The sequence below is a fragment of the Gadus macrocephalus genome, chromosome 21 (genome assembly GCF_031168955.1).
Source record: "Gadus macrocephalus chromosome 21, ASM3116895v1".
NCBI classification, from domain to species: domain Eukaryota; kingdom Metazoa; phylum Chordata; class Actinopteri; order Gadiformes; family Gadidae; genus Gadus; species Gadus macrocephalus.
Genome location: NC_082402.1, coordinates 10,987,805 through 11,015,622, shown reverse-complemented (window position 1 = coordinate 11,015,622; position 27,818 = coordinate 10,987,805). Strand labels below are relative to the sequence as shown.

At 44.3% G+C, this 27,818-nt stretch overlaps 1 protein-coding gene across 1 annotated transcript; it reads left to right on the top strand.

Moving 5' to 3' along the window:
• The first annotated feature begins 1,085 nt into the window (after window positions 1-1,085).
• nudt14 (nudix (nucleoside diphosphate linked moiety X)-type motif 14) lies at window positions 1,086-23,102 on the top strand. The gene is made up of 5 exons (XM_060041204.1): window positions 1,086-1,293; window positions 9,147-9,190; window positions 13,362-13,426; window positions 18,551-18,929; window positions 20,578-23,102. Exons 1-5 carry the CDS (start codon window positions 1,213-1,215, stop codon window positions 20,825-20,827), a joined length of 819 nt encoding a protein of 272 aa, XP_059897187.1. The 5' UTR covers window positions 1,086-1,212; the 3' UTR covers window positions 20,828-23,102.
• Window positions 23,103-27,818: the final 4,716 nt, after the last annotated feature.

Below are 27,818 nucleotides of genomic sequence, written 5' to 3'. Positions count from 1 at the left end.
GATGTGTTAGAAAGCAAAGTCCCCAATTGTTGAACATGAGTAGGGTGCAGCCATCGTACTTTCATCAGATTTTCATGTCACTTGCCAGACCTGGGACTCAAGATTTGAGTATATACTAATCCTATGCTTCATCTATGTTGTTGTTTCCAATATTTGACTTTAGAAAGCCTAGGTATTAATATCAAGGATTACATTGTTGTGCCAGATTACAAGGTACAACAATGGGCTGTATGAAAAGACCAAATATACCATATATGTGTGTGTATTTGGTCCTGCGTTTTATTTACAACCTTTTTATTTGACCAATCAAACTAACCATGTTCTTATTTACCATACTTGTAGGGATGCTCCTCCTTAATGAAACATAGGTTATTTTTTTCGTAGCTGGTAATTAAACTGTAATATGCACCAGATACAATGTCTTATTCTGGCTCCACAAGTTCTCTGAACTGTTGAACTGATCTAGTGGTCAGGTATGCAAAGCCACTGCTTACCGCTGGGGTCTGCCTTTACTCAGCCTGTACACTTGCCCTTTCCCCCCTGAGCATCTTTCTGAGCCACATGTTTTTGCTTCTGGATGTCGAATGCATAAATCATTTAAGACCAAGCAGGGGCGTCAGATAACTCCAATCAGGTAATGAGTGATAAGAAAGCATGACGTTAGGGCTCTTCAATTTTGGGGGAAAAAGCATGACACATCCTAGCCCATTTATTCACTATTAGAAAGGATCAAAGCCATAAAGAATTAGTAAATCTATGAAAAAATACATCCCATAATAAATCAGGAAGAACAATAACAACTATGTTACATGAACTATAGTTTAAATCTTAAATAAGAGCATAGTTAAATTAGGAAAAAATTGTCTTTACTTGGTAGGCCACTTGATATTGAATTGGTTAATACAGAAATAAAAATCTATCAGGCTGTAGTTTACTTGTAATTGTGCATGTAGATGTCTACTTGCTAACCATTTAATAAAATGTATCATATTCAAATGATTAAAATTACAAAATATGTCACGTGTTATTAGAAATGCATGAAGCGGCCCCATGAAATGTAATATTCCGAAAAAAATAAATAATTGTCCGCCAGAGGCTTCCGTAAGCATTCCATCGCTGTGACTTGCAATAGTGTTATATAGTAGTTGTTGTCGTTGTGAGTGCAGTGGGAAAAGCATCGAAGGCGCACCGACCTCACCAAAGGCATAAACTATGGAAGAAATCAACAACATTGAAGTCGTGCCATGTACCAACTCTAACTATTTGAAACCATTCAGGTTGCACTACAATCAGGTGAGTCCAAAAAATAGCCCACTCGCATTATCTCTGCGCTGATAGTGGGCACACTATTGATGACTGTGGCTGGTGGATGCTGTGTGCTAACCCAACGTTCGTTCGTTTAGCACTTAGCTATCACTAGCAGATCATGACAACCGGTAACATATCTCTCCGTCGATGACAGTAGCGGTGGTCAACACTGTGAGCGTTGTGTAATGCAGTGGGTCCGACTGTATAATGTTAAATAATATAGTACACCAGATAGTGCTTTTTTTTTGCAAGATGAATCCGGCTATGGCGAAGACTGAGATTAGCATGGTAGCTATCTGCATAGCTTTTGGTGGTCCAGCATCATCACAAGCACATGCTTTACGTTAGGAACAGGGTGATCAGTTATCATGGGTTAGCGGTGTTACGTGCAGGGACTTCATTGCTAGTTTTCCGATGGCGAGGATCCCACGTTAGTCTTGATCATAGGAACGTAAACGCGAATCACATGAAGAAAGGACAGGGTTCATGAATGGATCCTTGACCCTACTACATCGATACAACAGCTAACGTTAGGTCGCCTGTGCAGGAGCTGACACACAAGTATATTTAGCCACTTTAAGTATAAACCACTTGATGGTTGCAAATCATTTTCCCTCAGGGATAAATAACGTACCTACTGGGATGGTTTGAATATGCTGGACCTGAAAAGATAAACAGTAAACATACATGTACAGTACGTTCGTCCAAGGTTAAAACTGAAAACTGCATGCAGTTTTTGCACTGCAGTGGTGGCACACAGCGCCTTTCAGCCTTTTCTAGCCATTGTACAGTAGGTTTTGGTCATAGGAAGTAGTGCTTCATTGTTGGACTTGTTATCCTTATAATATGAACATATAACATTGATTTGGGGAAAAGCAGTTTCAAGCATACAGAGTAGCTAAATGTGAAACTACTTTGAACATCCAGTATGCAATATGAATTGAAAGAATATAAGCAGATGGTAATTCAGAGGTCGTGTACTAGCTATAAGCCCTACCATTCAGCCCTTTCCCTCCGCTGTAAACATTGCGTAGTATGTCCCAATAACACTGGGGTAGCGTTTCAGCTCTCCGAAAGGACCTTTGAAGGCTCGATATGGAGAGGTCACCTGGAGTGTGGCTGCGGTATCATGTGAATCGCTCATCATCTGTTTACAATGAGAGATGTTGCTGAAGTGCTCCAACAGTGGCACAATGGATGGATGGCCAGCACTGTTAACTGGATTTAGGTAGTGTGTCCAAAACAATTAGCAAAATTATTTAGGGAAAGAAACTTTGTAATACTTGCAACCAATAGATCATCACCATAACTAGTAGTTGTGTGGGGAAAATGGCATCATTCATTACAGGAGGTATCATGAATGCATTGGATTCTCATTGTGCGCACAGCTAACTAACAGGATGAATGTGTTTGTGTCAGAGAGCACAGGAATGGCATAGTGTAAATGGAGCTCTTCAAGGTTACCTCCATTCCCTGTGTCTCCTCTGCGTGCGCTCTCTGGGGACGCCTCACTCCTCCACCAGCGCTCGCATCACTGAGTCACATTGCTGCACGCTGACACCCACACTCCATCCTCCATTCAGGAGGTCTATACACGCATATACACAGACACACACACGCACACACACGCATATAGTATGCAAACACACAAGTACAGGCACGCGCACGCATACAATCTCTGCAGTTGGGACCCCCATTTAATGCGTTTCCACTGGTTTCTTGAAAATCAACTCATTTTGAAATTCTATTATTTATCATTTGCATAAATATTAAAGGGACATTAGTCATGTGGAAAACGATGTGGGAGGGAGCTGGCGATTGCGTTAATTGTTACTTTTGCACAAGCTCGACATTAACAGAAGCACAAAGGATTGAGCGAGCTCACAACCTAACCCACAATGCATAGTGTATTAGATTCACCTCCTGTGGGACTAGTGGCCCAAAACTCATTATTTCTTTAGTCTCTTCTCTATTACACATCCATTATAATGTTTAAAAGAACATGCAGAATTCCTGATGTTCGCTACCGTCAGCAGCCAGTGATGTAGCCAGTTCGTTACGATAAACACTCAGATTTGTCTGCATTGCAGGCGGATGTCTACAGTCACACCTATGCCTTGGGCAGGCTTGAGACTTTGCTTCAGTAGGTTGGTCAGCGGCTGCAGCAGCTGCCTCATTCACCTGCTGTTCCCCTGTCCTCCATTGTTATTTGTGTGTCGCTCTACACCACTGTGCCCATGTAAACATCTGTCGTTCCTCCCTGTTCCTTACTAAACATCTGTCCGGCTGTTGCTTATTTCTGGTTCGTTCAATCATTTACTGGTGGTATTCTGTATGTGCTCCACTGCTTTGCTAATCTATCTAAACTGGCATGTGTATTGTCACAGAGGATTTATTGATGGGACGGAGTCATAGGTGGAAGGGTAGGGTGTGTGAATGAAAGCAGCTAGATGTAGTTAATCGGTCCAACAGAGTTGCTGGCAATTATGTTTTGTGACTTAGTAACTTGTATAAATGCCTGTGAATTAATACCAAACAAACTTGCAGGTTTTTTTGATAGTAGTAGGTCTACATTGGGTAACTCTGAAACGTTGGAAGATCCCGTGTTATGGTCATTCAATTGGAGCACTTCAATGAAACTGGGATTTGTCCGGAACTTTAAAGGTTTATGTATTATAGATACGCCACAATCTGATACAAATCAGATAATTATATAATCCACATGGTTATTTTGAGAGAGGCAGTTTTTGACACATATTGAAACTTGGTGAATCTAGTTTAATAGGCACATACTTCCAGAATGTGTTGGCAGTTAAAGCAATAAAGGTGCACAACTCTCCTGCCAGGAAAACAATCCTCTTATTATCTTGGCCAGCCCTATTACTACCCGTCCTTGCGTTGTAATTGCACCACATCTGCAGCGTGGCGGTCACCTGTAGGGCAGACGCCCCCTCTGCTCAGTGTCTCCCCTGGCTAAGAGGGCCAGGTAATGCAACGCACAAGAGGCCCTCTGCAGCATTTAGCCCTCTGATGCCTCCCTGCACCCCCCCCAGCCCCAGCCCCAGCCCCACCCCCACGACCCCAGAGCAGGTGATTATTTCATGTTGACTCTGTGGGGGGGGGGTCGGGGGGGAATGCACGTGTCTTTGTCTCCCCGTGCTAATGCTGCACCGCGGGCTAACGGTGTCCCATTCATTCACACACCGTCTGAATTATTTATCTCGTGTCATGTGGCAGGGAGACGCCGTTGTAAGCAGGCGACTGAGCAAGCATGAGGCCATGTAATGTCAAAGATTGGCGCATGGGGAATGGGGATACTTCAGAAACGTATATATTGAAGTCTAATGTTAATTTGCTAGTATCCAAGATTTGATTTCCATGTGAATAAATGTCTATATGTAACAATCTATCGTGGAAAGAGGCAACCCGATAGTGATTGGCCCTTGCATGTGCAGCATTATTAATTTAGCATTATTAATGTTACGAACTGGGTGTTGTGGCGACACTCTTTGTATCGCTGGGAAATTTGGCCGCTTATTGTCAAGGGTGTCGCCAAAGGGAACAAAATGGAAATCGTTGAGAATACTACTTTAGAAGGCATAAACAATATTGAGAGAAGCCGCTGTTCCCTTAAGAAAATGAGTGTGTAGCATGTTCGTTGGCTAACTTATAAACAGTCAAAGGTACCACATTGGGTTATTGCACCTCACCAGCCTAGTGAGCAAGGTGTGTAGCACATAAAAAAACAACCCTTCCTAGCAGTACAATGTGTGTCGTCTGACAAACTATTTGGCATAGATGCAGACCTCCCTCTGGGAAAATGGTCTCTTTAAAAGTGGTGCTGTGTTTGCCTGGTTGGAGATACCAGCCTAGCCCAGACGCGTGCGTGTGCGTGTGTGTGTGCGTGTGTGTGTGTGTGTGTTTTAATTACCCCTCTGATGTATGAATCAGTTTGAATTGGCTAATAAGCACCGGTTTGTTTGTTTGTTTGTTTGTATGTAGGCCTATGATCTGGATTTAGTCTCTTTTTATCTGGGAACTGTTCTGCCTCGAGTACTGCCTCTCCCTTATTAGTAGGGATGTGGCGGTGTTGTTGTATCATCCCATGTTTGGTGCTTTAGCCTGTACCCTTTTGTCCTTCTGTCATTTATTAGGTTATCACAGCACATGGAAGCTAATGCTTTTACTTTCAACAGGGCTAAGGGAAGGCCGCCTCCACTTAGGATGATTTGTTCCCAGGGAAAATAGGAGAGCACATGGTGGGAATTAAAACACTATTCTATGTAGAGGCAACACATTTAGTTTTAATTGATTGATTTTTTTTTTTTCTCTTTTCCACGACAGCTGCCAGCTGGACGTGTGTGTGTGTGTGTGTGTGTGTGTGTGTGTGTGTGTGTGTGTGTGTGTGTGTGTGTGTGTGTGTGTGTGTGTGTGTGTGTGTGTGTGTGTGTGTGTGTGTGTGTGTGTGTGTGTGTGTGTGTGTGTGTGTGTGTGTGTGTGTGTGTGTGAATGAGTATGCATGTGTCAGTGCATGCGCCCATGCATACACATGGATACACAATGGCATGCTAGAGATGGAGAACAAACACGGGCCACTCTAGAATCCCCATTGATAACATTGGAGCCTGTCCCCTCATGCCCGGTTCCTAAGAGACCACATTAATGTTCAAGTTCCCCATGCTACACCGGTCTCCAGTCCCCCCCCCCTCACCGGCCTCCAGTCTCTCCCCCCCCCCCCCCCCCTCCCAACACACACAACCTCTTCCCTGCTCCAGCGTGGGCTAATCTCTAATAGTTGTAATCCACAGTGGGCCATGATTGTCTGTAGTCACCCCTGGGCTATATTCACATACACTGCCCCCCCCCCCTTTCCCCACAGCGAGTGGCCCTGATAATGAGGGGAACCCCACCATCTGTGAGTGATGTCAGGCCGCTAAAGTGGTGTGGGCAACAGAATACCGCAGAACTATGGCCCCCATTTACGGTTTGATTTGATTTCCTACCGTGATAATGTGACCATATGATTTTGTGAAACGCAAAAAATATACACGTTTTAAAAAACATAGGTGTGCTCGTTAATCTCCAACTATAAAACGACAACAGTCATCCTTCAATACATTCATTAGTTCTAACATATACAAGCAACTTGTATGACTTTGTAAGGACCTTGTATTCGAATTCATGATGCACCAGGGAAACGTAACCCTGATGGGTGTGAACACGTGGGCCGTACTATTGGCCCTTGGCCCCTGGCTGTGCGTATGGGTGCCGGCGGGCCCAGCCTCCCTCCTGAGGGCTGGCGGCGGCGGCGGCGGCAGCTGTGTTGCTAGGTGGGCTCACTCCGGTGGACCCCACCTGTTTGTCCCCTCCTTGGAGAACGGTGCAGGCCTTCTGTCTCCTTTTGATCTTTCGCTGCGGTGTCCCCCACCCCTGAAAAGCAAAGACCTCATTGTGTCACCCCCTCCCACCTACTAGCACAAAGACCCCCCCCCCCCCCCCCGCCCTCAACTAGCCAGCTGTTACCTCACCGGAATGGAAGAGGAGATGGGGGGCATTTTTCTTTTTTATAGGGATAGACCTGCTTCATTAATGTGAATGTTTTCCTAGTACCGACATTCCGTTTGAAAACCGAAAGCAAAAGTTTCCGAAGCCAAATCCACGAAAAGTCCACCAGCAAACCAGATGGTTTCCTCATGGTGCTGTAGAACATTAAACCATGTCCTCTGGCTATGTTTAGCACCATCCATCATTACAGTTCATCCACTCAGCCCTCATTTTCTCCCCATAACCCTTTGTGTAGGAAGCTATCAAACGTGCAGAACTCAAACCTTCATTCAACATGGATGAACATATACACATGCTCAACCTTAACCTTTAAATATTTTTGGAAATGACCAAAAAATATTTTCTAGAAAAGAGAGAGTGCCTATTCTTGCACAGCCAGCTAACCCTAACCCCACCTTTGACCCCATTACCATTGACCAATCAAAGCCGGCTCAATTTCCATTCATTCATACATTCAGTGTGACATAACGAAATCGGGAGTGGTTGAAAGGTTAGGACTAATCGCTAGCCCCTTGTCTGTTTAGTTTTTTTTTAAATCTTCTATATTGATTGTGACACACGTTATTGACCGGATCACAGGACGTTCGTTCAGCGGGCACTGGCGCCCTCGCGTGCATAACATTCCTGCAGCTCAAGAAGTATGATTTAATACTCCAGTAAACCGGTTCAATTGTTTCTCATTTCTTGCTTTTCGACCCTGTGCCCAGCTCTTTAACCTGAGGAGTCTGGAGTGTACGGCACCGACAAGTCCTTCCTCATTCTCAAGACTTTAGTACATCACAAGCTGGCTGTACCACGCTCACTTTTTCCATGGCCCTGTTGGACAGGCTTAGGTTATTTATTTTTTATGTGACATTGTCTATTTAGTGTGCATTGTATAAGAGCATCAGAACAGCTCACTGTGAAGGTGGAACAAATTTGTTTGCCTTTTTTATTTTTTTTATGTCAATGAAACCGCCAACAGTTGCAAAGACTCAATTACATTTTTTAACCGTTTCTGCCATTTTTAAAACATGGAATACAAAATGTGCAAAATATTGCATCCTTTTGTATGTCTCCCAAACTAGGCATATTTGTTTTCCATGCCGTGTCTTTTTATTTGCTTTTGAAAAAGTGTAGAGTCAGCAGATATTTCGAAACCATTCACATCTTTGATGAGATACACTCAGGCTGTGTGCAGGGCTTGGTAACCTCAATTAGGACTGCGCTCCATTGTTTTTGTTCAGTGAACATTTCACTCTCAAACCCAACACAAATACGACTTCTGAGTTAATCTTAGTTCAGCTAAACTCGCAAATATATGGGAGAATCCAAGTGCCAGGCAGCAATACGCAGGTGCTATGTGAATACCTTTCTCTCAACACATTCACACAACACATCTTTTGTATTTGCCAATCGGTTTGCTTAGGCTGTAAGTCTGTCATCGCTGTGCTGTAAGATTGATGTGGGCGGGCCATAGGCATAGCTTAACTCTCTAGGCTGGACTAAAGAATACGATGCGAACAAGATGGCATAGATGAGATATTTCAGTATGTTAACCAAAAATATTTTCATTCAAATTATATTTTGGTGTATGTTGCATACCAAGAGGTTTCTAAAGATCATGTAACCATTCCAAATGACATGGCCCTTTTATCATTTGAAATGATTTGAAATATTATCCAAAACAGGCATCTTTGCCAGTCCTAAGATGCTTTTGCAGAGTGCTGTGATGCTTGCAATAAAGGCTCATGAACATCTTCTACATAATTACACCTTTGTCCTATTTTTGGTATGAGGAAAAAAAACTTTGATGTGTTGTTTTAACACATTACGTAAGAAATAGCTCCTTGCCAGACTTGCACCTGTTCCTGCATAGATATTGGCTTGATGGAAATGTACTGAGGGCGTATCATCTATTGACTAACAGACTGAGTCATCCAAGTGGACTAGCAGCATGAGATGCATTTCAGTATTTGGTTGTTGGAATTTCCTTTCACTGTTAACTCCTGAATGCAGGGTCTTTCTGATATATCCTGCTAAGCTAAGAGTGAGCTAATGAGATGCCATTGAGTTATAACATGCATGTTCAACTGCACAGGTTGATGCGGTTACACTGACAAGAGTCCACCAACACAAGCCCCTTGAAGGGTTACTTGACATATCCATCAATGGAACTAACTAAAGTACTGCACTGCAGCTCCTCGTTTGTATTCAACAAAAATGTAAATACAATCTCAGGCATGTGTATTAAGCATACTTGTATCCTCATGTTTTGTACCATGTCTCTACAGAATGGAACGAGGAAATCCTGGGACTTCATGCGGACACACGACAGGTAAATGGCTTCTATTGTTCATCCATCGCGTTGCAACGCGGCGACCCTGGACGCCATGTAGGATGAGCTGGCCCAACATGCACCGCTCCTTTCATTGAGATGAAAGGACACACTCTGCAGACAGATCTACACGAGTGACCACTGAACAAACCCTCATGCGCAAGTGGGCAGCATGAATGTATAAATAACTGCATGAATTGCAGCTTTTTCTTTTTTTCAATATAAAGGGACAACTATCCTGCCACATTGTTGTGTCCGTTCCTTTTGGCAGGCTCCCTTCGTATGATTGACAAATTATAGGTCGTTATATATATAATAACTTACAAATTGTGGCTGGAAATTAGCGGAAAATAACACTGCAATCAGATCCTTAATGCATTGCACTGCTATTATTTGTCTAGTGGCAACCATCGCTATTATTTTTCTAGTGGCAACCATCGCTACACCGGACACTAGACGCGAGGCACTGTGGCGAGCATCTTGTTGGGTTGCATCATTACACTAATGCCCCTTTCACACTGACCCCTTAATGGCCCACTGCTCGCTTCTAATACCGGCAGCATTATAAAAGGGATCAGCAGGTACATCTGAACTGTAGCATAGCATCACTCCCCCCTCCCCCCACGGTGCTGAACGTACACATGACATAATGACGTGGGCTTCTGTTTTATGAGACACTTAAAGCCGAGGGGGGGCGGGGGGCTGGGGGGATTCTGTTGTGGCCTCAACGTGGGAAATGTCACACTTTTGTGTCGATGCTCTAAACCTTGTATGTTTTTATGGCGATGGCGTCACCGTCCCCTTAGGGAGGTCCCGGGTCCCCCCCCCCCCGACACTAACCCCTCGCCATGCTGAAGGCTCTTTCTTGAGGCTCCACTGTGGACTGGGTTCATACATTCAAATGTATTCAAATGTGTGCAGATGCGAACAGCAGATGGGGATACTTCGAAAAGGCATTTTCGAATGCAACTGTCAAACCCGCCCACAGAGGTGGGATCAGACCGACGGGACCATATTACAGTGTGTTGCGCGTAAAATAAGCCGTCAGCGAACCGAGAATAAAACGTGTAAATCCAGCTGCTTCTCTGGCAGCCATTCCGGCTTAGAGGCCCCCCGCAACCTGTCACGCCGCACACACACACACACACACACACACACACACACACACACACACACACACACACACACACACACACACACACACACACACACACACACTAAATTCCTTCAGTATTTATCTTTCTTCCAAATTCTTTCTCTTTTGGTTTTGTTTTTGGAGATGCTTGGCAGAAGATGTCAAATGGCTTCGAACCAAGCTAACAGGCTAAGGTCAAGAGGTTGTTGATGCAGAACTCCTTTAATATGTCATCTGGAGGTTCGCTCTGCTCCTCTGAGCAGACAGCCTGAATCACCTAGTCTAACTAGGGTTAGTCAGTCAAGTGTTCATGAACGCGTCTTTTAAAGTTTGGCTCTTCAAGATGTCACCACGGCTTCTATAACCATGAAATACGTGTGTGTGTGTACTTTGTGCCTGAGGTCATGGTCTAGAGGTAAGGTCATTCGAGGCACCGAGGACATATACGTTATAGCAGCCGTCTCTCGTCGTTGTCCTTTGTCGTGTCCATGGCTCTCGCCCATGAGTTGGCCCTTTTGTGGCGTGAATATACGTACATGCATGCGCCCTGCTTTGCTCGATTGTGCATATTGGTACTATCAAATATATTGGAAAGCACAGGATACTATGGCATCAAATAGAACCGCAAAAATAATAATGGTATTTTTTAATCTTAAGTGTTTTTCCCTTTTTTTTCCCGAAACAAAGATTTAACAAAGCTGTAATAACACGAGTGTTACTGAACAACTGAGCTGGGACACGACACGGTCTGGACTGTAACCGACCTGGCCCGACGTAAACCACAGGACAACGGATGTGTCTCTCCGAGGTGTTCCGTGGCACAGCCTTTCACCTCCGCCCCGGCCCGCAGAGAAAGCTCAGAGGCCTAATGGCGCGTGAAATGGTGCAGTGTGTCCGTTAAGCCGGTGCTGTGGTTTAACCATTAGCCCGGAAATGTGTTGCTCTGGTCCTGCTTTTTTTTTTTCTTGCTTTTTTTTTTTGCTTTTCATGTTTTCAAGACAAGTGGTGGAACAGTGGTAAATGGTGTGGAACTGTAGTACAGGATCCAGGCCTTCCTCAGGGGTGTGTGTGTGTGTGTGTGTGTGTGTGTGTGTGTGTGTGTGTGTGTGTGTGTGTGTGTGTGTGTGTGTGTGTGTGTGTGTGTGTGTGTGTGTGTGTGTGTGTGTGTGTGTGTGTGTGTGTTTCCTCCCTCCAGTCAGTATCTCTAGCCCGTAAGCTGGGATAGGGGTAGAAATGTTAAGTATTTCTTTTTTGTTTTTCACCCTCGACTGGCCTTCGAATTGGTCTACGCTTGGTTGTTGAATAGCATCAGGAATCAGAGACTGAGGCAATATCTGTAATTTGCGTAATTTGGTTGGAATCGTTCAATGCTATTTATGTTTGGTTTCAATGTTTGATCAATACTTATATCAATACTGTTTAAAAAAGCTAGACTAAAATGGCCAGGAGATCAGTGGTTAGTGGGCTTTCCTTTCCACTACCAGCTGTAGTAAGGGAAGTGGTTTGATTGACAGGGCAAACGCCGGTGGAAGGGATGGACACCTAGAGAGTGGTTTCCACATTTAGCTCCACAAGATAAGAGTGTCACTTTGAATGACAAATAATCTAAGTTTGTCAATGATTAGGGGTGAACCAATAATCTCAAGTGCTTGGCTTCTGATGTCCAACTTTGGTTTTTCTGATCTTTTTAGTTATTTTAACAAGAACAAGAATGGGCTGATGGGCCAATTTTGTATTAGTCTCCAGCCCTTCTATTTCCTCATGTCAACACCTGAGCAAATCAGTACAGACGGCTGATTAGTCAGGCCTTATCTGCAGACAGCCAGCAGCCCACCTACATGTAGAGGCATGTGTCGGGTACCCACAAGTATGAACAGACCAGCCGGCTGTCACCTCCCCAGTGTGAAAACACAAGCACGCCAATCTGAAGGATAAGCAGCTCTTTGGTTCTCAATGGCCGTCGGTAATCCTTAACAAAGTTTGCAATAAAAAAACAACACACAAAAGCTTAACCCCTGCAACGATGCCCAAAGAAGGAAAAGAGTGATATTTTTGTCGGACGTCCCCATTATCGTTTAAAATGGACCTCCCATGAAAGGGAGGGGAAAATCCACTATCAGCTCTAGTTCCCCTGCAAATTAGCATGATTATTCTTAGATGCTCCCCCCCCCCCCCCCCCCCATGTCTCTATCACCATGGGAAAGACTGGGCTGGGCTTCCTGCCTCCCCGGACACATCCGCCTTCCCAACACAAAGCTCCAGCCTCAAGTCTCAGCGCCCACAAAAACAACACTGCACACTGCACACTGCACACACACACACACACACACACACACACACACACACACACACACACACACACACACACACACACACACACACACACACACACACACACACACACACACACACACACACACACACACACACACGACACCGATGCCACAGCTCTTGGTCCCCTCTTGCTTTCTGCCCCCACGGCCCACATATACCGTGAGACCGTGGTTAAGAAGAGTGATTCATCCCACAATGTCAAAATTCTTTCTAAATATTAATCAATCCTGTCAAGACTGCATGGTTTAAAAAAAAAAAAAATGCATCTCATAGGTAGCACAACCGTTCCTTTTAAGTAAATATGAATGTGTTTAAAAGTGCTTACATAGTGAAAACATACGAAAACGAGTGTCCCTAATTTAGTAACAATAAATGGCTTGTGAAATATGTGTGAAAGATGGTAGCCTACAGGCAAACCAATAAGCTTCCTCAGATATGTTTTGCTAAAGATCTGAATTTGATCCATAGCATTAACAAATCCATTTTATTTTCATTTTCATCTTTTTCATTAATTTGAAACAATGTAAGGACAACTCAGATCTGCAGGTGGCAAATTATCGGAATTGTAATTCTTGCAGAAATTAAAGATTTATTTTCATTTTATTTAACTATTTATTTATAAACCACGTTGTTGGAAAGTTTTCAACTTGAATGTTCTCATTCAGTGTAATGTATTATTCCTCCCTCTGTGCCCTCTCCCAGTGTCTCGGTCCTGATCTTCAACACCACCTCACACTGTTTTGTCCTGGTCAAGCAGTTCCGCCCAGGTATGATCACATCCTACCATTCTCTAACAGCATTTTAAAATGTCAAACATCTGGCCGCCTCCTTCTGCTTATGGTGCTAAAACACTGTCATTGACTTTATTGTAACCTATCTGATAATCTAGAGCGAGAAATATATTTTTTAATCACTGTTTTTTATTTATCTTGGGCACCAGACTGACATCAATAATGTATTTGCTTATATACTAGGACATGTTTCAAACTGAAGCCCATCAAAAAGATTATATAATTTTGGGCTTCTGAAGAAAATTCGAAGGTGACATAATTCCTGCAGCTATTGATAGATTCTAGTTGTCACTCACAGTTGTTTTTTGACATTGAAAACAAGGATTTTTAACTGGTTGAAATAATTTATTCGTGCTTTGGTATCCACCCCACCTGCAGATAACATCTTGGCCCTTATTGCTTTACTCGTTCTTATAAATCCAACAACACACACATTTTATGTAATCTGAGTAATTACATCCTGTGTTTTGTTGTACTCTGATCACAGACACTTCAGTCTGAGAGGCCATTCAGATATAGGAACCCCCTGTTTCTCACCACTCGTTTTTAGCCTGTGCACGTAGGCTGTGCCCGTAGCCTTGCACGTAGCGCTCGATGGATGCAGATGGGGCATCTGGTGCCTAACGACCAAAATAAACAGGCAGGCTAAATAAACAGCGCAGATGCAAATAGCCGTTTCCGCCATTACTATCTCTTATTTGAATCAATAGTGGCCCAGGGATCGATTGATCATTTACTTGAGTACCATGTAATAATAAAACCAACATGTCTATTTGTAACACATCCAAACTGTTGACCAGTGAAGCAAGATTAGCTAAACCCTGGACCATGGTATGGCTCTAGGTCGGATATAAAAAATATAAATCAGTTTCACCCTCCGGGTCGATTTCAATCCTCGCCGGACTGGAGCTGTAGCTCTACACTCACCTGTCCGCATGCTTTTATTGATTGCATGTTTTTTTGTTTTACTGTCAAAACTTAATGGAGCATATACCGCAGTCTGAGAGGAATGCAGCCACCGTACAATGCCCACAGAAAAATAACCACGACAACAGTGCAGTCCTCTGCTGTTTATTCTAGGAGACCTTTACAACAATGCCCCCTCCGAAATAGACTGCAGGAGAGGCCGTGACAAAGCAGGCCGGCCCTGCCTTTTGTTCCCCTCGTCTGGGACCGCTCCACGCCGCACTCTGTACTAAATCCAAGGAAGTGGCGGCATCGCTGGCATTGTTTGTTGTTGTAAAATAGGGAATTGGCCTTTGTCCGATGGCAATAGTCACAGGTCCATAAATACAACACAAGCATTTGTTAAAGCTAGGGTTGGTAATTTATTTTAGAAGCATTGTTGGTCGGATTTGTTGGAATTCTCTTTAGAATTGAAAAGCTATCCATCAATTAAAAGCTATGACTAAAATAAGCAAGAAACCTGGTATTTGGGGGTGTTGCAGGCTTGTGATAAGCTTATCCAATCATTTAATTCGGCCCTAATTAAGTTATTGGCGGGCCTATCTGTCTACCTAACTACCCCGCTAACTGCACCCACTCTGTCCATGCTCTCATTGGGCATGACATGAGTCTTCCACAAGGATCGACACCCCTGTTGCTTTAGCTAGTGAGCTAGTGACCGCCTGAAGAAAGGGCTGGGATTGTTTTGGTTTGATACTTTCAAAATCCAAATGCCTCGGGATGGCTGCTCCAAATTGTCTACCTTAGGTTTAAATGTATTTTTTCATCACAGAATGTTTTTTTTTAACATGAATGTAACTTGTCATATTTTAAAAGTAACTTTTGTTTAAAGAAGATATGTAAGATGTTTAGCTAGTCCGACCTTCAGTACCCAGATATGCAGAGATTGGCGTTTGCCTGTCGCAGATTCAAGTTGTGTAATTCCAAATTCATCATTTGGCGTCCAGTAGAGGACTACGCTGGGTTATTAATTGCTTTACGTTAGCCACTTCCATTGACTTGCTCAGTTACAGTAGCTTAGCTCCATGTTGTGAAAACACTTTGAATTACTTTCCAAAGGTTTCCAACATATTTGGAATCGTCGTTTATCAAAACGAGTGGCATTTTATTTTTGCTTTTAACAAATACTAATTACAAATACTAAGTACTAATTGTTTGTTTGATAGCCCTTTGTGTAACGGCGGTCGCACCATCCTCTCATTTCCTTTTAAGTAGAGCCCATTCTAAACCCTTGGTCTAGAAGGATTCACAATTTCAGTAAAAAATATCTTCAGAAGTTTGGCAGCATTAAGAAACGATTTAGATTAAAATGTAAAATGCCAACTGTTTCAACACAAGATGTCATATCATGGCAGGCGCTCTTCAAAAGGTTTCTCTTTGTCAGTACTTGTTTGCCTTTTCGCTGTACTGCTTAGTTGAATGTTGATGCATTTGTTCTATATCCGCTCACAGATCATTCAGGTATCACTCACAGATCCTCATGTATTCTTATTTTAAATCGGTCCAAACCTTCTCCAGTATCTTTATCGATGCGGGTGTTGTCATGATCAAAAGACACCGCAAGTGACTAAGGGCCCTATTTTAACCATCTGAAACGCAAGTCAGAAGCGCCAAGCGCAAGTAGCTTTGTGGGCGGTTCTCCGGCGATGTCGCTAGTTTACCGGCGCGAAAAAAGACTCTTGCGCCCGGCGAATATCTAAAAAGGGTTGGTCTGAAGTAGGGCCCGACCGATATTGATTTTTGAGTGCCGATGCCGATTATTTTAAGAGAAAAATTACGATTACGATTTAATCGGCAGATTAAAAGCAAAACAAAAAAAAGCCTGTAAAACGAAGTTTTTGATACCTTAAATATACTTTAAACACTTTTGACGAATATGTGAATTGAATGCAGAACCTTTGATAGTTTTAGAATACATTTACAGTCAAAAATGAGTGGAATGTAAAATAAATAACTAACTCCCAATGTGCTGCGCTCGTGAGCAGTGACTAACACGTGCGTGCTGAGCAGTATGGTCTCACCGTTAGAGTCTACAGTATAACAAATTAACATGGCCTGGGACCTAAAGAAAAACAGGCACAACATGCTCAAACAACGCGTCTTGTGTACATTGGTGAGCTAGGTGAGCGCGCAGCTGCCTGAGCGAGCGTGCTTTCATGTTGTACGGTAAAATTCAATCTCCTCTTTTTTACTCCAGCTAAAGTTGTTAGTTAGCAAGGCGAGTAGGAGCGCAATCTGCAGGATACTAAGCGCAATAACATTTCTAAAAAAAATAAAAATAAAAAATAATAATAAAATAAATCGGTTGTAATCTGCGTCTTTTTGGCAGAAGTCGATTAATTTCAAAAAGGCTATAATCGCCCGATTAAATCGGCAGGCCGATGAATCGGTCGGGCCCTAGTCTGAAGTAGCCTAATTACCCGTAGGTGTGGTTTGGGACGTATATGAATCAAAACGTATATGATTTAACATATGATATGCGGTAACTGTGGCTCTATTTAATGATATACACAATACATTATAAACATTGTTTCTTATCAGTATTGTATGCATTATCGTTATCGACTTGCGTTCCTAATATGCATGATGTGTCCCCCCGTTAATATACATTGCCATGGACTGTATTATGCGTTACATGTTTAGTTTGCGTGTGTTTAAACAGATGGACGGACACGTGCGCGCACGCATTCATTCATTCTGCACAAGCAACATTATGCAAGCGCCCTTAAAATAGCATCTGAACAACACGCCACTGACTTTAAACCAGGTATTTCCTGGTTTGTGGCGCAAGTGGTTTCTGAAACTGCAAGATAGCACAAGGGAACTTTTGCGCCCGAACACACCTCCTCCTTTCGCCGAGCCATGATCATTCCCTAATTTACCGACGCGTGGCGCAGGAGGGAAAAGAACACTCTGCGCCAGTTGCAAACTAGCAACGACACATGCGCCAGTGATTAAGTCAATCGCGCCGGATGCAAGATATGGCCCTAAGAGTTAATTCGCAAATTCCGACCTCTTGAGTCACAATACCCTTGAGTGACCCATTCATTAAATTATCATTGTTATCTGATTGCATTTAATGATGATAAAATCACCAATATTACACCTCTACGGACAACTCGGTCCACCCTCTTTTTATCTGCCATTGTATCTCAAAAGTCCACGTTTGTCATGTATGAGCAACTTTCTGTCAATAAGTCTGTGAAGCATCACTTCAGACCGCTCTGAAAGATGGAGCGCTCCACAGACTTATTGATAGAAATTCACTCATACGTGACAGATGTAGATTTTTGTGAGAAAAAAAAAAGGCAGGCAGATGCAAAGAGTATGACCCAAGCGGTCAATAGAGGTGCAATATGCTTGAGTTTACTGCCATGTAATACAATCAGATAAGAATTATGTTTTCATGAGCGATGACCTCATGGAAGAAGTCCAACACAGCACAGCGTCCTCTTAGCTGCTTGCAGCGAGATCAGCTGCGTTATCATACCAAAGGAGCTGTCTCCCCAAAGATTGGCTCGTTTTTTTTCCATCATGTATTGTATTATATTACTTATGGTATATAATTTTAGCCTATATAATAGTATATTAAGCTCATGGTAGCCTATTTTCTTCTGTCAAATTGAAGGCAGAGGCTGACATGAACGGAAGCGCACATTGTTTTCATATTGTGGATATATAATTTGTTTGTAGAGGCGGTCAGTTATTGAGCATGTTCCCAATCTTCAGTCCCGTTGGTGATTCGGCACGGTGGCCAGACCGCGGCAGATGTGCTTTGATGTCGGGCCGCCACATGGATGGTAGTCGTGCTCTACCGATGATGACAAATGAGAAACAAATCGGATTATGAAGCGAGCAATACATTCCTTTTATTGACAGAAGCTTCATACATAAAACCAAAGGTCGGCCTCGTCGGGGCCGGTATGCCTGCAGGAGCAGTCATTGTCTTGTAACCAACGTTGGCAGATCAACAAAGGGCACGGGATATCATCCGGGGCCGATCCCGTACCTGAAGGTCTTTGTTTGGCGCAGGTGTAGTTCAGGTACTTCCTCAAAAGAGACCTACATTGAAACGGTAACCGGTCTGTCTGTCTGTCGTCGTCCCCCCCCCCCCCGTCCCCCCTTCTCCAACAGCTGTGTACATGTGTGAGTGGGAGAAAGCCAAGCAGCAACCGCCGGAACCCTCAGAGGAGACTGCCGAGGAGGGCGGGGCCGCTGCCGCCGCCTCCGCCGCCACCACTCCTTCAGCCGAGGGCGCCGCCGCCGCGGAGGAGTCGTCCGAGGGCCCGGCGGCGGCCGAGGAAGAGGGGGCTGCTGCCTCCTCCTCCTCGTCCGCCTCCCCCACCGCGGCCGGGGGCCAGCCCCCGGCCGCGGTGGGGGTCACCTACGAGCTGTGCGCCGGCCTGGTGGACAAGCCCCAGCTCTCCCTGGAGGAGATCGCCCGGCAGGAGGTGCTGGAGGAGTGCGGCTACGATGTGCCCGTGGCCAAGCTGCGGAGGATCACCTCTTACAGGTGTGTGTGTTTGTGTGTGTGTGTGTGTGTGTGTGTGTGTGTGTGTCCGGATCAGACCTGTTTCGTGCTCACATTGGCGACATGCTCGCAGCTGTGGATGAAAGTGCGATTCCATGCGGGGATTGTGGGTAATGCAGTCCACGTTGCCACGATCGTCCTTACGCTGTAACTACACAGAATGAAGGGATACATACTTAGGACAGGATAGTCTCTCAGCCAAAAAGGGACGGGTTCGACCCCCAAAGTCTCCCTCTAGGTATCCCTGAGCAAGATGGCTATCACCTACCTGCTCCTGTGTAGCAATTCACTTGATTTTGATGGCAATGTCATGGGGTGTAAGTGGCGAGCTCACACATTCACACTTCTCTGGCTGAGTATGTGACAAGGCGTAGGCGGACACACACACACACACACACACACGCAGACCCGCAGACCCGCACAGCGAAGACTGACGACTTCCCCATGCACGCTTATGGTTTGTCTGGCCGAGTCACCCTGATGTGTTGGTAGTGTCTATCGCCTGTTGTGTGCTGGCTGACTTCCAGGACATGGATACATGTATTGTCTCTGCCCCCATGACCAGTATGCAGGATGTAGCCATCCCCTCCATGTTCTGGTGTCAGGCATACAGAGGTCAGCGTCTCACTCCAGATACACTAGAATGCTATGTTTTACATCTGGATGTGTATATATATATATATATATATATATATATATATATATATATATATATATATATATATATTAGAGCTGTCAAGCGATTAAAATATTTAATCGTGATTAATCGCATTAATGTCATAGTTAACTCACGATTAATCGCAAATTCTTTTTTTATGCTAAATATCCCTTGATTTTTTTGTCCCATAATTCTTCTCATTTTAATTCTCTTATCAACATGGTGAAGTGCATCGGCTTGTCTTGTGCAAATTATTTTTTATTGATAACAACATTGGCATATACTGATCAAAACAGGACGATACAAAAAAAGAGCCTATATTGCAATTAAACGACTGCTTTGAACAAATGTCATTTGAACATAGCAGTCAGGCTACTGCTTCTTTGTTATTTATTTTTTTGTAAATAAAATATTTGCGTTAATCGCGCGATAATTTTTTTAACGCCGTTAAAATTGGTTTGCGTTAACGTCGTTAATAACGCGTGTAACTGACAGCTCTAATATATATATATATATATATATACATAATCTGAATCTTAATAATATTTGAGTTGGTGCTCTTTATCGTTTTAATGTTTCAAAATATCATTCATCGATCGAGTACACAATATAATGTAGTACAAAGCATACACAACAATATAACGGTACGACAAAGTATAAGGATATATTAAAGTCAGAGTCCAGGGCCGTATCTCTGCTCATGAGGCCTGTGCTGGGGCCCGGTGCTGCTCCTCCATACGTACCCAGGGCTGCTGGCCTTACAGGCTCTGTGAACTGCACTGACCCGTTTCTCCAAAGGCTCTTAAAATATGGCATTGCAATTGCTTGTGTCCTCCCCCTGTGTGTGTGTGTGTGTGTGTGTGTGTGTGTGTGTGTGTGTGTGTGTGTGTGTGTGTGTGTGTGTGTGTGTGTGTGTGTGTGTGTGTGTGTGTGTGTGTGTGTGTGTGTGTGTGTGTGCGTGCTTGCCCCCAGGTCGGGCGTGGGCGTGACGGGCGCCAAGCAGACCATGTTCTACGCGGAGGTGTCGGAGGAGAACCGCGTGGGCGCGGGCGGCGGGCAGCCGGAGGAGGGCGAGCTGATCGAGGTGGTGACGGTGCCCCTGCACGAGGCCATGACCTTCGCCTACGACGAGAGCATCCCCAAGACCATGGGCGTCATCTTCAGCTTCATCTGGTTCCACAACAACATGTCCCCCAAGTACAAGATCTCCACCAACGTGTAGAAGGGAGAAACTGACTTGAGGATCCGCCTTGTGTGTCGTCACCAGTGTGTAAAGAAAAAAAAAATAATAGTAATACGAAAAATGTAGAGAAGGAAGAAAATCCACCAGCCACTCTTGCGCAACCCCCTACCCCCACCTTGCCATCGTGTGTCGCATCCGCCAACCCCCCCTCCCCCCCCTCGACTCCGATATCAAATGAGGGCACGTGATGGCCCATCCCCCACCCTTCCTTCCTCGCAAGGTCTTAATCCTTCATCGCATTTGACGCCTTCGTACGCGATAAAGGGGCCGATAAAGTTCCTTGTCTCGTTGGCGACTTTTCTCTCCTCTTTGAGTTTGGTTCTCTTCTCGTGTGTGAAAAGTGTTCCTCATCACGACAGACGCCATATGCTGGGGGGGGTCACTGGCACTTTTTAGTTTTGTGTTCTCGATGTTGTTTGGTCCAAGTCTTTCGTTTGCCATCGTTCATATATCAATATATATATGTATATATGATTGCCAATGATAAAGCCAAGAGTCGTAATGCAAAAAATCTACACACAACTAAACAATGCCTGGTCAAAGATGGGGTCTCCGGAGTCTGATAACCATCTCTACTTCTACAGGCATTCCTCCTTTGAGATAGCAATACATTGTACCCCAGTGTGACTGACGTTAACGTTTTGAGTGTGTGTTGTGTCTGTTTTGTTTTTAATTCACTCCCAAGATTTCAGTAGTACAGCACCATTTTTTTCTTTCTTATAGTAAATGGAAAACATCAATTTTATTCTATTTAAATCTAGGTAACGACCCAAACTTTTTATACTTGGGTAAAAGCTCATTGGGAGTCGGCTTGTAGTGTTTATTCCATTGCTGAGTCATTTAGTATAAAGCGTATACAAAGCAGGACTACAAGTCATATGTAATTGTTGGCAGAAACAGGTGATCCACAATGCCACATTTGCTAAGCTCTCAGGTGCAAATCATGCATGTTATCACTATCCAAATGCATGATGATTATATTATGTATTGAACTTGATTATTGATCATACTACTTTCAAGCTACCAACAAGTAATTATGTTTTGGCAGCTTAAACATCCAACAATATATTAATTTGGCCTTTGACAGTCAAGCCAAAAGAGCCTGATACCAGACTAAACAAGGAGCAGTATGTAAATGTGGAAAAGCAATTATTTTCTTACTTGGCACAATCTAAAGTATGTCTTTAACAAATATAAATATCCTAATCGTACGATGAATGATTACAACGGTGCACACTGAGTTTGGTTCTTTGTTTTTTCTTTCTTTTTTAAATGTATCATCACACTGTATATACATGGCCGGTTACCTCTTCCCTCATTAAGTGTACAAAATGAGCATCACTATTTGCGAATAACTGCTGAATTGAACCGTGTGCGGGGGAGGGATATATGAAGCATTGAAGAAGCAATTCATATGGCACATAGCGACAGCTTCACAAGCTAAAGAAAAAGTCGAAGCGATATACATTTTCTTTTTTCTTATTGTTTGGCTTGTTGAGTTTCCACTATACGTTTGATTCTCCCAACACATCGTTTAGTGATCAGGAAGGTCCGTGCGCTTCACATCGACCCCCAGTCAAAGGACCACGGACCAGGTTTAACTAAATATCTATGGTGGCTTGTGAAGGTCGGCCTCAACCTATTCGACGACATGGGATCTGGGATCTATCTGCGCGGACAAACAAAACACCAGTGTCACTTCATTGCCATGGTCTGTACTTTTTGCTATCAAAATATGCATACATTAGTATGGATATATGCTGCAGTTTTATGGCTGTAATCCAACCTTTTCCTCTCGAGAAAAGGTTGGCTGAAACGTCATCGACAGAAAGTATCTCAGACTGCCATTGATAAGCCATAAGCAAACGCTAACATTTCAGGGATGGCACGGAACACACTTAGTGCCATTAGCCATAGAAGAAGTCATCTCACCTGGCACAATTTGAGCCAATCAGAGAGAGTTATTGCAATAACCAGGGTTCCACCAGCGATCGTGCTACCCCTGAGGTCTGATGTTTGTGTTTGCTTACCATTTCAATCCCACAATCATGGCACATGATGAATCCACTTTTGGCATGGTCTACAAGAGGTATGCTTACGGATATGGAATATGATTGGATTAAAATGTAACTCTGAATCGCGGTCATCGAATGACCTATCTGCCCACCATCCTGCCAAACAATATACGAATAAATGGGTGGTAAACATCTCAAACGTTGTGCTATTTAAATAAAATTGCTCTGAGTCCTTTTCATCATTGGTTCACAGTATTGTGGGTGTGGGAATCTCAAGATTTTCAGTCGGCTTTCCTACTGATGATTTATATGATGAATTGAATTGCTGTTTGGAGTTTCTACCACCATAACTTCGGCCAGTATAGGCCCAGCAGATATAGACCTTTATTTTGGCATGCTCTTGCTTGTTTTTGAGGGCCCAACACATCCGATTTACGAGCTAAACGTCTGCATCGGGAGCGTCTGTCTATACAGTGTAGCCCATCCCTGCACTGTAAATGCTTACTCAGCATTATTTTGTCTTTTAGTTTGTGTTTTCCTAAATGTTTTTTCTATGTATTGTCAGTGACCACAGGTTGAGTTGTATCTTGCAAAATATCACTGAGGTGCTATGTCTAGTATTCTCTACTTCTCTACGGATATATTGTCATTGAATCAGTTTTGACGAAGCCTTTTCACTGTTGATTTTTTGCTGTTTCTTAAATGTGTAGCCCTGATAATCTTAGTTAGTCCTCGTCAGGAAAAGATATGAGTTGATATTTTTTACTTAGATTTTGTTATAGATGGCTGATGTACCTGTCAAGGGAAATCTTATCAAGTAAATCTTGTCCTTCACGATTCCTGCTAGGACAGTTTGTGGAGCGGCCATCTTGAAGGGCTCCTTGGATGCAGTGGTTGAGCCCAGTGTAGCACATGTGCTGATCTAGACTGCAGTATGCGCTCTGGAAGAACTCGACACAATACCTTTTGAAGTAGAACCACTATTATCACTATTCTGCTGGTAAGGGCAAACATGTAGACATGTGTACAACTGTTTAGTTCTGTTTGTTGGTTTCCTTTTCAATTTGGGTATTGTCTTACACCAAATGTGTTCTTTAAAATATTCATAAAAATGGATTTTCAAAGGCGCTGGAGTGCCACTTCTTATGCTTTGTTTGGAGTGACTATTCATTGTGGGCAGTGCTGTTGAGTAAGATTCCATTTTTCGTTTTGTATTTATTATATACATGTTTCAATACTTACATTTTAAACAAACTGGCACTTGGTACAAATAAATGTGTGTATATATATATTTATATGTATATGTGTACATACGTGTGTGTGTGTGTGTGTGTATATGTATGCAGTATATGTGTATGTATGTATATATATATATGTGTATATATGTATATATATATATATATATATATGGGTACATATATATATATGTGTATAATTTAAATATAATGCATGTGCACTAACTGTTTAATTGAACTGCATTGACTTGAAATAAAATAAGTTTGATGCTTGATATTCTTGATATGCAGGTCTTTCTTCCCCTGTCACCTCAGAGTTTGAAACGTTAAAGCGGTTGAGATGATTGTCTTCTGTGTGGGTGTGTGTGGGGGGGGGGGGGTAGGGGGGGTTGTGTGTGGGTGGATGGGGGGACAGCACAAACTGTTCCCTGCGTCGTTCTATAAGACAATGTTGCAGTAATGTTTTATGATTGAATGAAAGCACAAAATTGAAATGCTGGTAATTTCCGTAATATCTTTAGGAAAATATGTTTGCACTTTTAGAAACATTGTTAGCATTGACTAAATTGAGGGCAGTTATTAGTCCAGTCAGGTATAAAGTTTTATACATGTTTTTGTTTTGAAATGTGGCAGTAATGCCAAACTTTTCTTATATATTTTTTGCTTTAATATCTTCCATTGTGTACATTTCCTTTTATATTTCTAATTGATCGTTGGTTACCTTGCTCGGTACTCCATTCGAGCTACACCAACGATAAAGTACTATCTCCCAACACACACACACAAACACACACAAACACTTAATGTATTGGTAACCCTTCTGTTAATTTGGGCCTGCAGGTCAAATGTGAAACTAATCCAAAGTGGAGGATGACCGTGCCGGTGGCTGTAGTTAACCCAACTGACCACTCTATTATTCTCCAAAGCTTTCCATTCACAACCTGGTGTCCCTTTCTCTTGTAAAGGATACTAATATCCCCAAGCCTCAACAACATACACACACACTACCACACGCACACGCACACACACACACACACACACACACACACACACACACACACACACACACACACACAGTAAATCCTCCTTCCAGCTCTTGGCTTTGTGCATCCACGTGGAGAGATTCAGCCCAGCGTCTTTCATGTTGTAATTGGACACGTGGGATCACACAGACCTTCTCCTCCAGAGGCCATCTGTGTGTGTGTGTGTGTGTGTGTGTGTGTGTGTGTGTGTTAGAATGCGTTCCTAGCTGAGGGGTCCCAGGCCGAGGACGTCCCGGTCCCCACACATGCAGGACATACACACACACACATACCAGTTCCCAGGTGTGATTTGCCAGCTGTCCTTGAAGGGAACAGAAGAGCCACCTCTGGAGCACAGGAGGACAGAGGGGACAAGGCGGGACAAAAAGAGCGCTGTGTGTGTCGAAATTATGTGTGTTTTTGTGTGTGTAGGGTTGTGTGTGTGCATACCGCTGTCCACCTGTATGCAAATGTGGCCGTGTGTGTGTGTGTGTGTGTGTGTGTGTGTGAGAGAGTTGAGGGGGTTACGGACCGTTAATGATTCACCCCTGCTGCCCTTCTTCTTACACAATGGCCCGGAGAGGGGGAGTCCTGTAGCGGCCCAGGGCTGGACGCTACCTGCTAGGGAAGCATCCATGGATAATGTGCAGCTGGAGGTGTGATCGCAGGGATGGCTGGCGCCAGTGCAGCCTCCCTGTTGCCTCACTGCCTGATTACTCCATTTGTTTGGTAGTTCTGAGGTGAACTATCATCAATGTTGTACAAAAACGGTGTCGCGGGAGGCTTCCCTTGGCTGCATTATTTGGGGTTGTGGTTGCTTTTCGATGGTTACATCCAAAGGGTGGATTGGACATTAGGAGGTAAGGAGTCGGCGATGGGAATGTTGTGAACAGCCCCACTGATTCAGTTGCTCTTCAACGGTCCCATGGTTGCCACCAAATGAAGTCACATGGTTACCACCGTATCGAAAGCTCACCCAGCCTCCGTTAACCAGTGCCAACCTTGTCGCCACACCTTTGGAGAAGTCGTTTAGTAGATAAAGTAGCAGATGGCCACCAGGCAACGGTGGCAGTAGCGCCTTCCTCAATGGCGAGGTACCAGTTGTTGCCAACTGTGAGTGAAGCGAACTTCTTCAAGGCCCCTTTGCAACCACTATTGTAACCACTCAAAACAAACAAAATACTCCATACATGTCGGTAACCTGCTGAATTTCCTACTTCCAGTGAATATGGGTGTTGAGTCCAAACCGACACCAATACCCCAGCAGTCGACATTCCTGCAGTCGATACACCACCTACCGACTGCGGACTGGACTCCCCTTGACGGTGTCCCGTCTGCAGTCGATACACCACCTACCGACTGCGGACTGGACTCCCCTTGACGGTGTCCCGTCTGCAGTCGATACACCACCTACCGACTGCGGACTGGACTCCCCTTGACGGTGTCCCGTCTGCAGTCGATACACCACCTACCGACTGCGGACTGGACTCCCCTTGACGGTGTCCCGTCTGCAGTCGATACACCACCTACCGACTGCGGACTGGACTCCCCTTGACGGTGTCCCGTCTGCAGTCGATACACCACCTACCGACTGCGGACTGGACTCCCCTTGACGGGGTCCCGTCTGCAGTCGATGCACCACCTACCGACTGCGGACTGGACTCCCCTTGACGGTGTCCCGTCTGCAGTCGATACACCACCTACCGACTGCGGATTGGACTCCCCTTGACGGTGTCCCGTCTGCAGTCGATACACCACCTACCGACTGCGGACTGGACTCCCCTTGACGGTGTCCCGTCTGCAGTCGATACACCACCTACCGACTGCGGACTGGACTCCCCTTGACGGGGTCCAGCCCAACGGTCTCTGGCCCGGCATCCCGCTCAGCATCTGTGGCGTCTTATCGGTTCCCCGTGGATTTACGAGGTCCCCGCGCCCAAGCTGCTGCTGTGGAATGTGGCGAGAGGAGCTACCTCGCCCCAACCGGCTCTGCTAGGGTTTAGAGGAGAGGAACATCTGACGCATCCCAAAGCTCAAGCCCCCCCCCCCACACACACACACACACACACACACACACACACACACACACACACACACCTCCGCTCCTCCTAGTCTTTTATTACAGATACAGCGCATCCCTCTTATCGGCTTCCTTTTTGTTTGTCGGATGGGCGATAGCTTAAGATAAGGTCTTCACGTGGAATGGCAGAGCCCCCACGCAAACACACACACACACACACACACACACACACACACACACACACACACACACACACACACACACACACACACACACACAGACGTGCACAAGCACACACACAGACACACACACACACAGACACGTGCACAAACACAGACACAGACAGACACACACAGACGGACAGCCAGACAGACAGACACACCCACACACTTACATACACAGACAGACAGACACACATACACACACCCATACACACCGACACGTGCACACAAACACACAGACACACACTATCGTCACCTTCCATTGCTTGCTTTCTGTTGAAGCTGGCTATCTGTAGTCCTGTCTGTCACATGCCGTCAACTCGGGAAAGGACGTCTATCCTGTTTGAGGAAATGAAAAAACACATTAAACAGGGCACCGCCCATTGATAAATATCTTGCAGAGGAAGTTTTACAGGTACAACCAACATCTGAGATTGTAACGTTGCATACCAGTTTG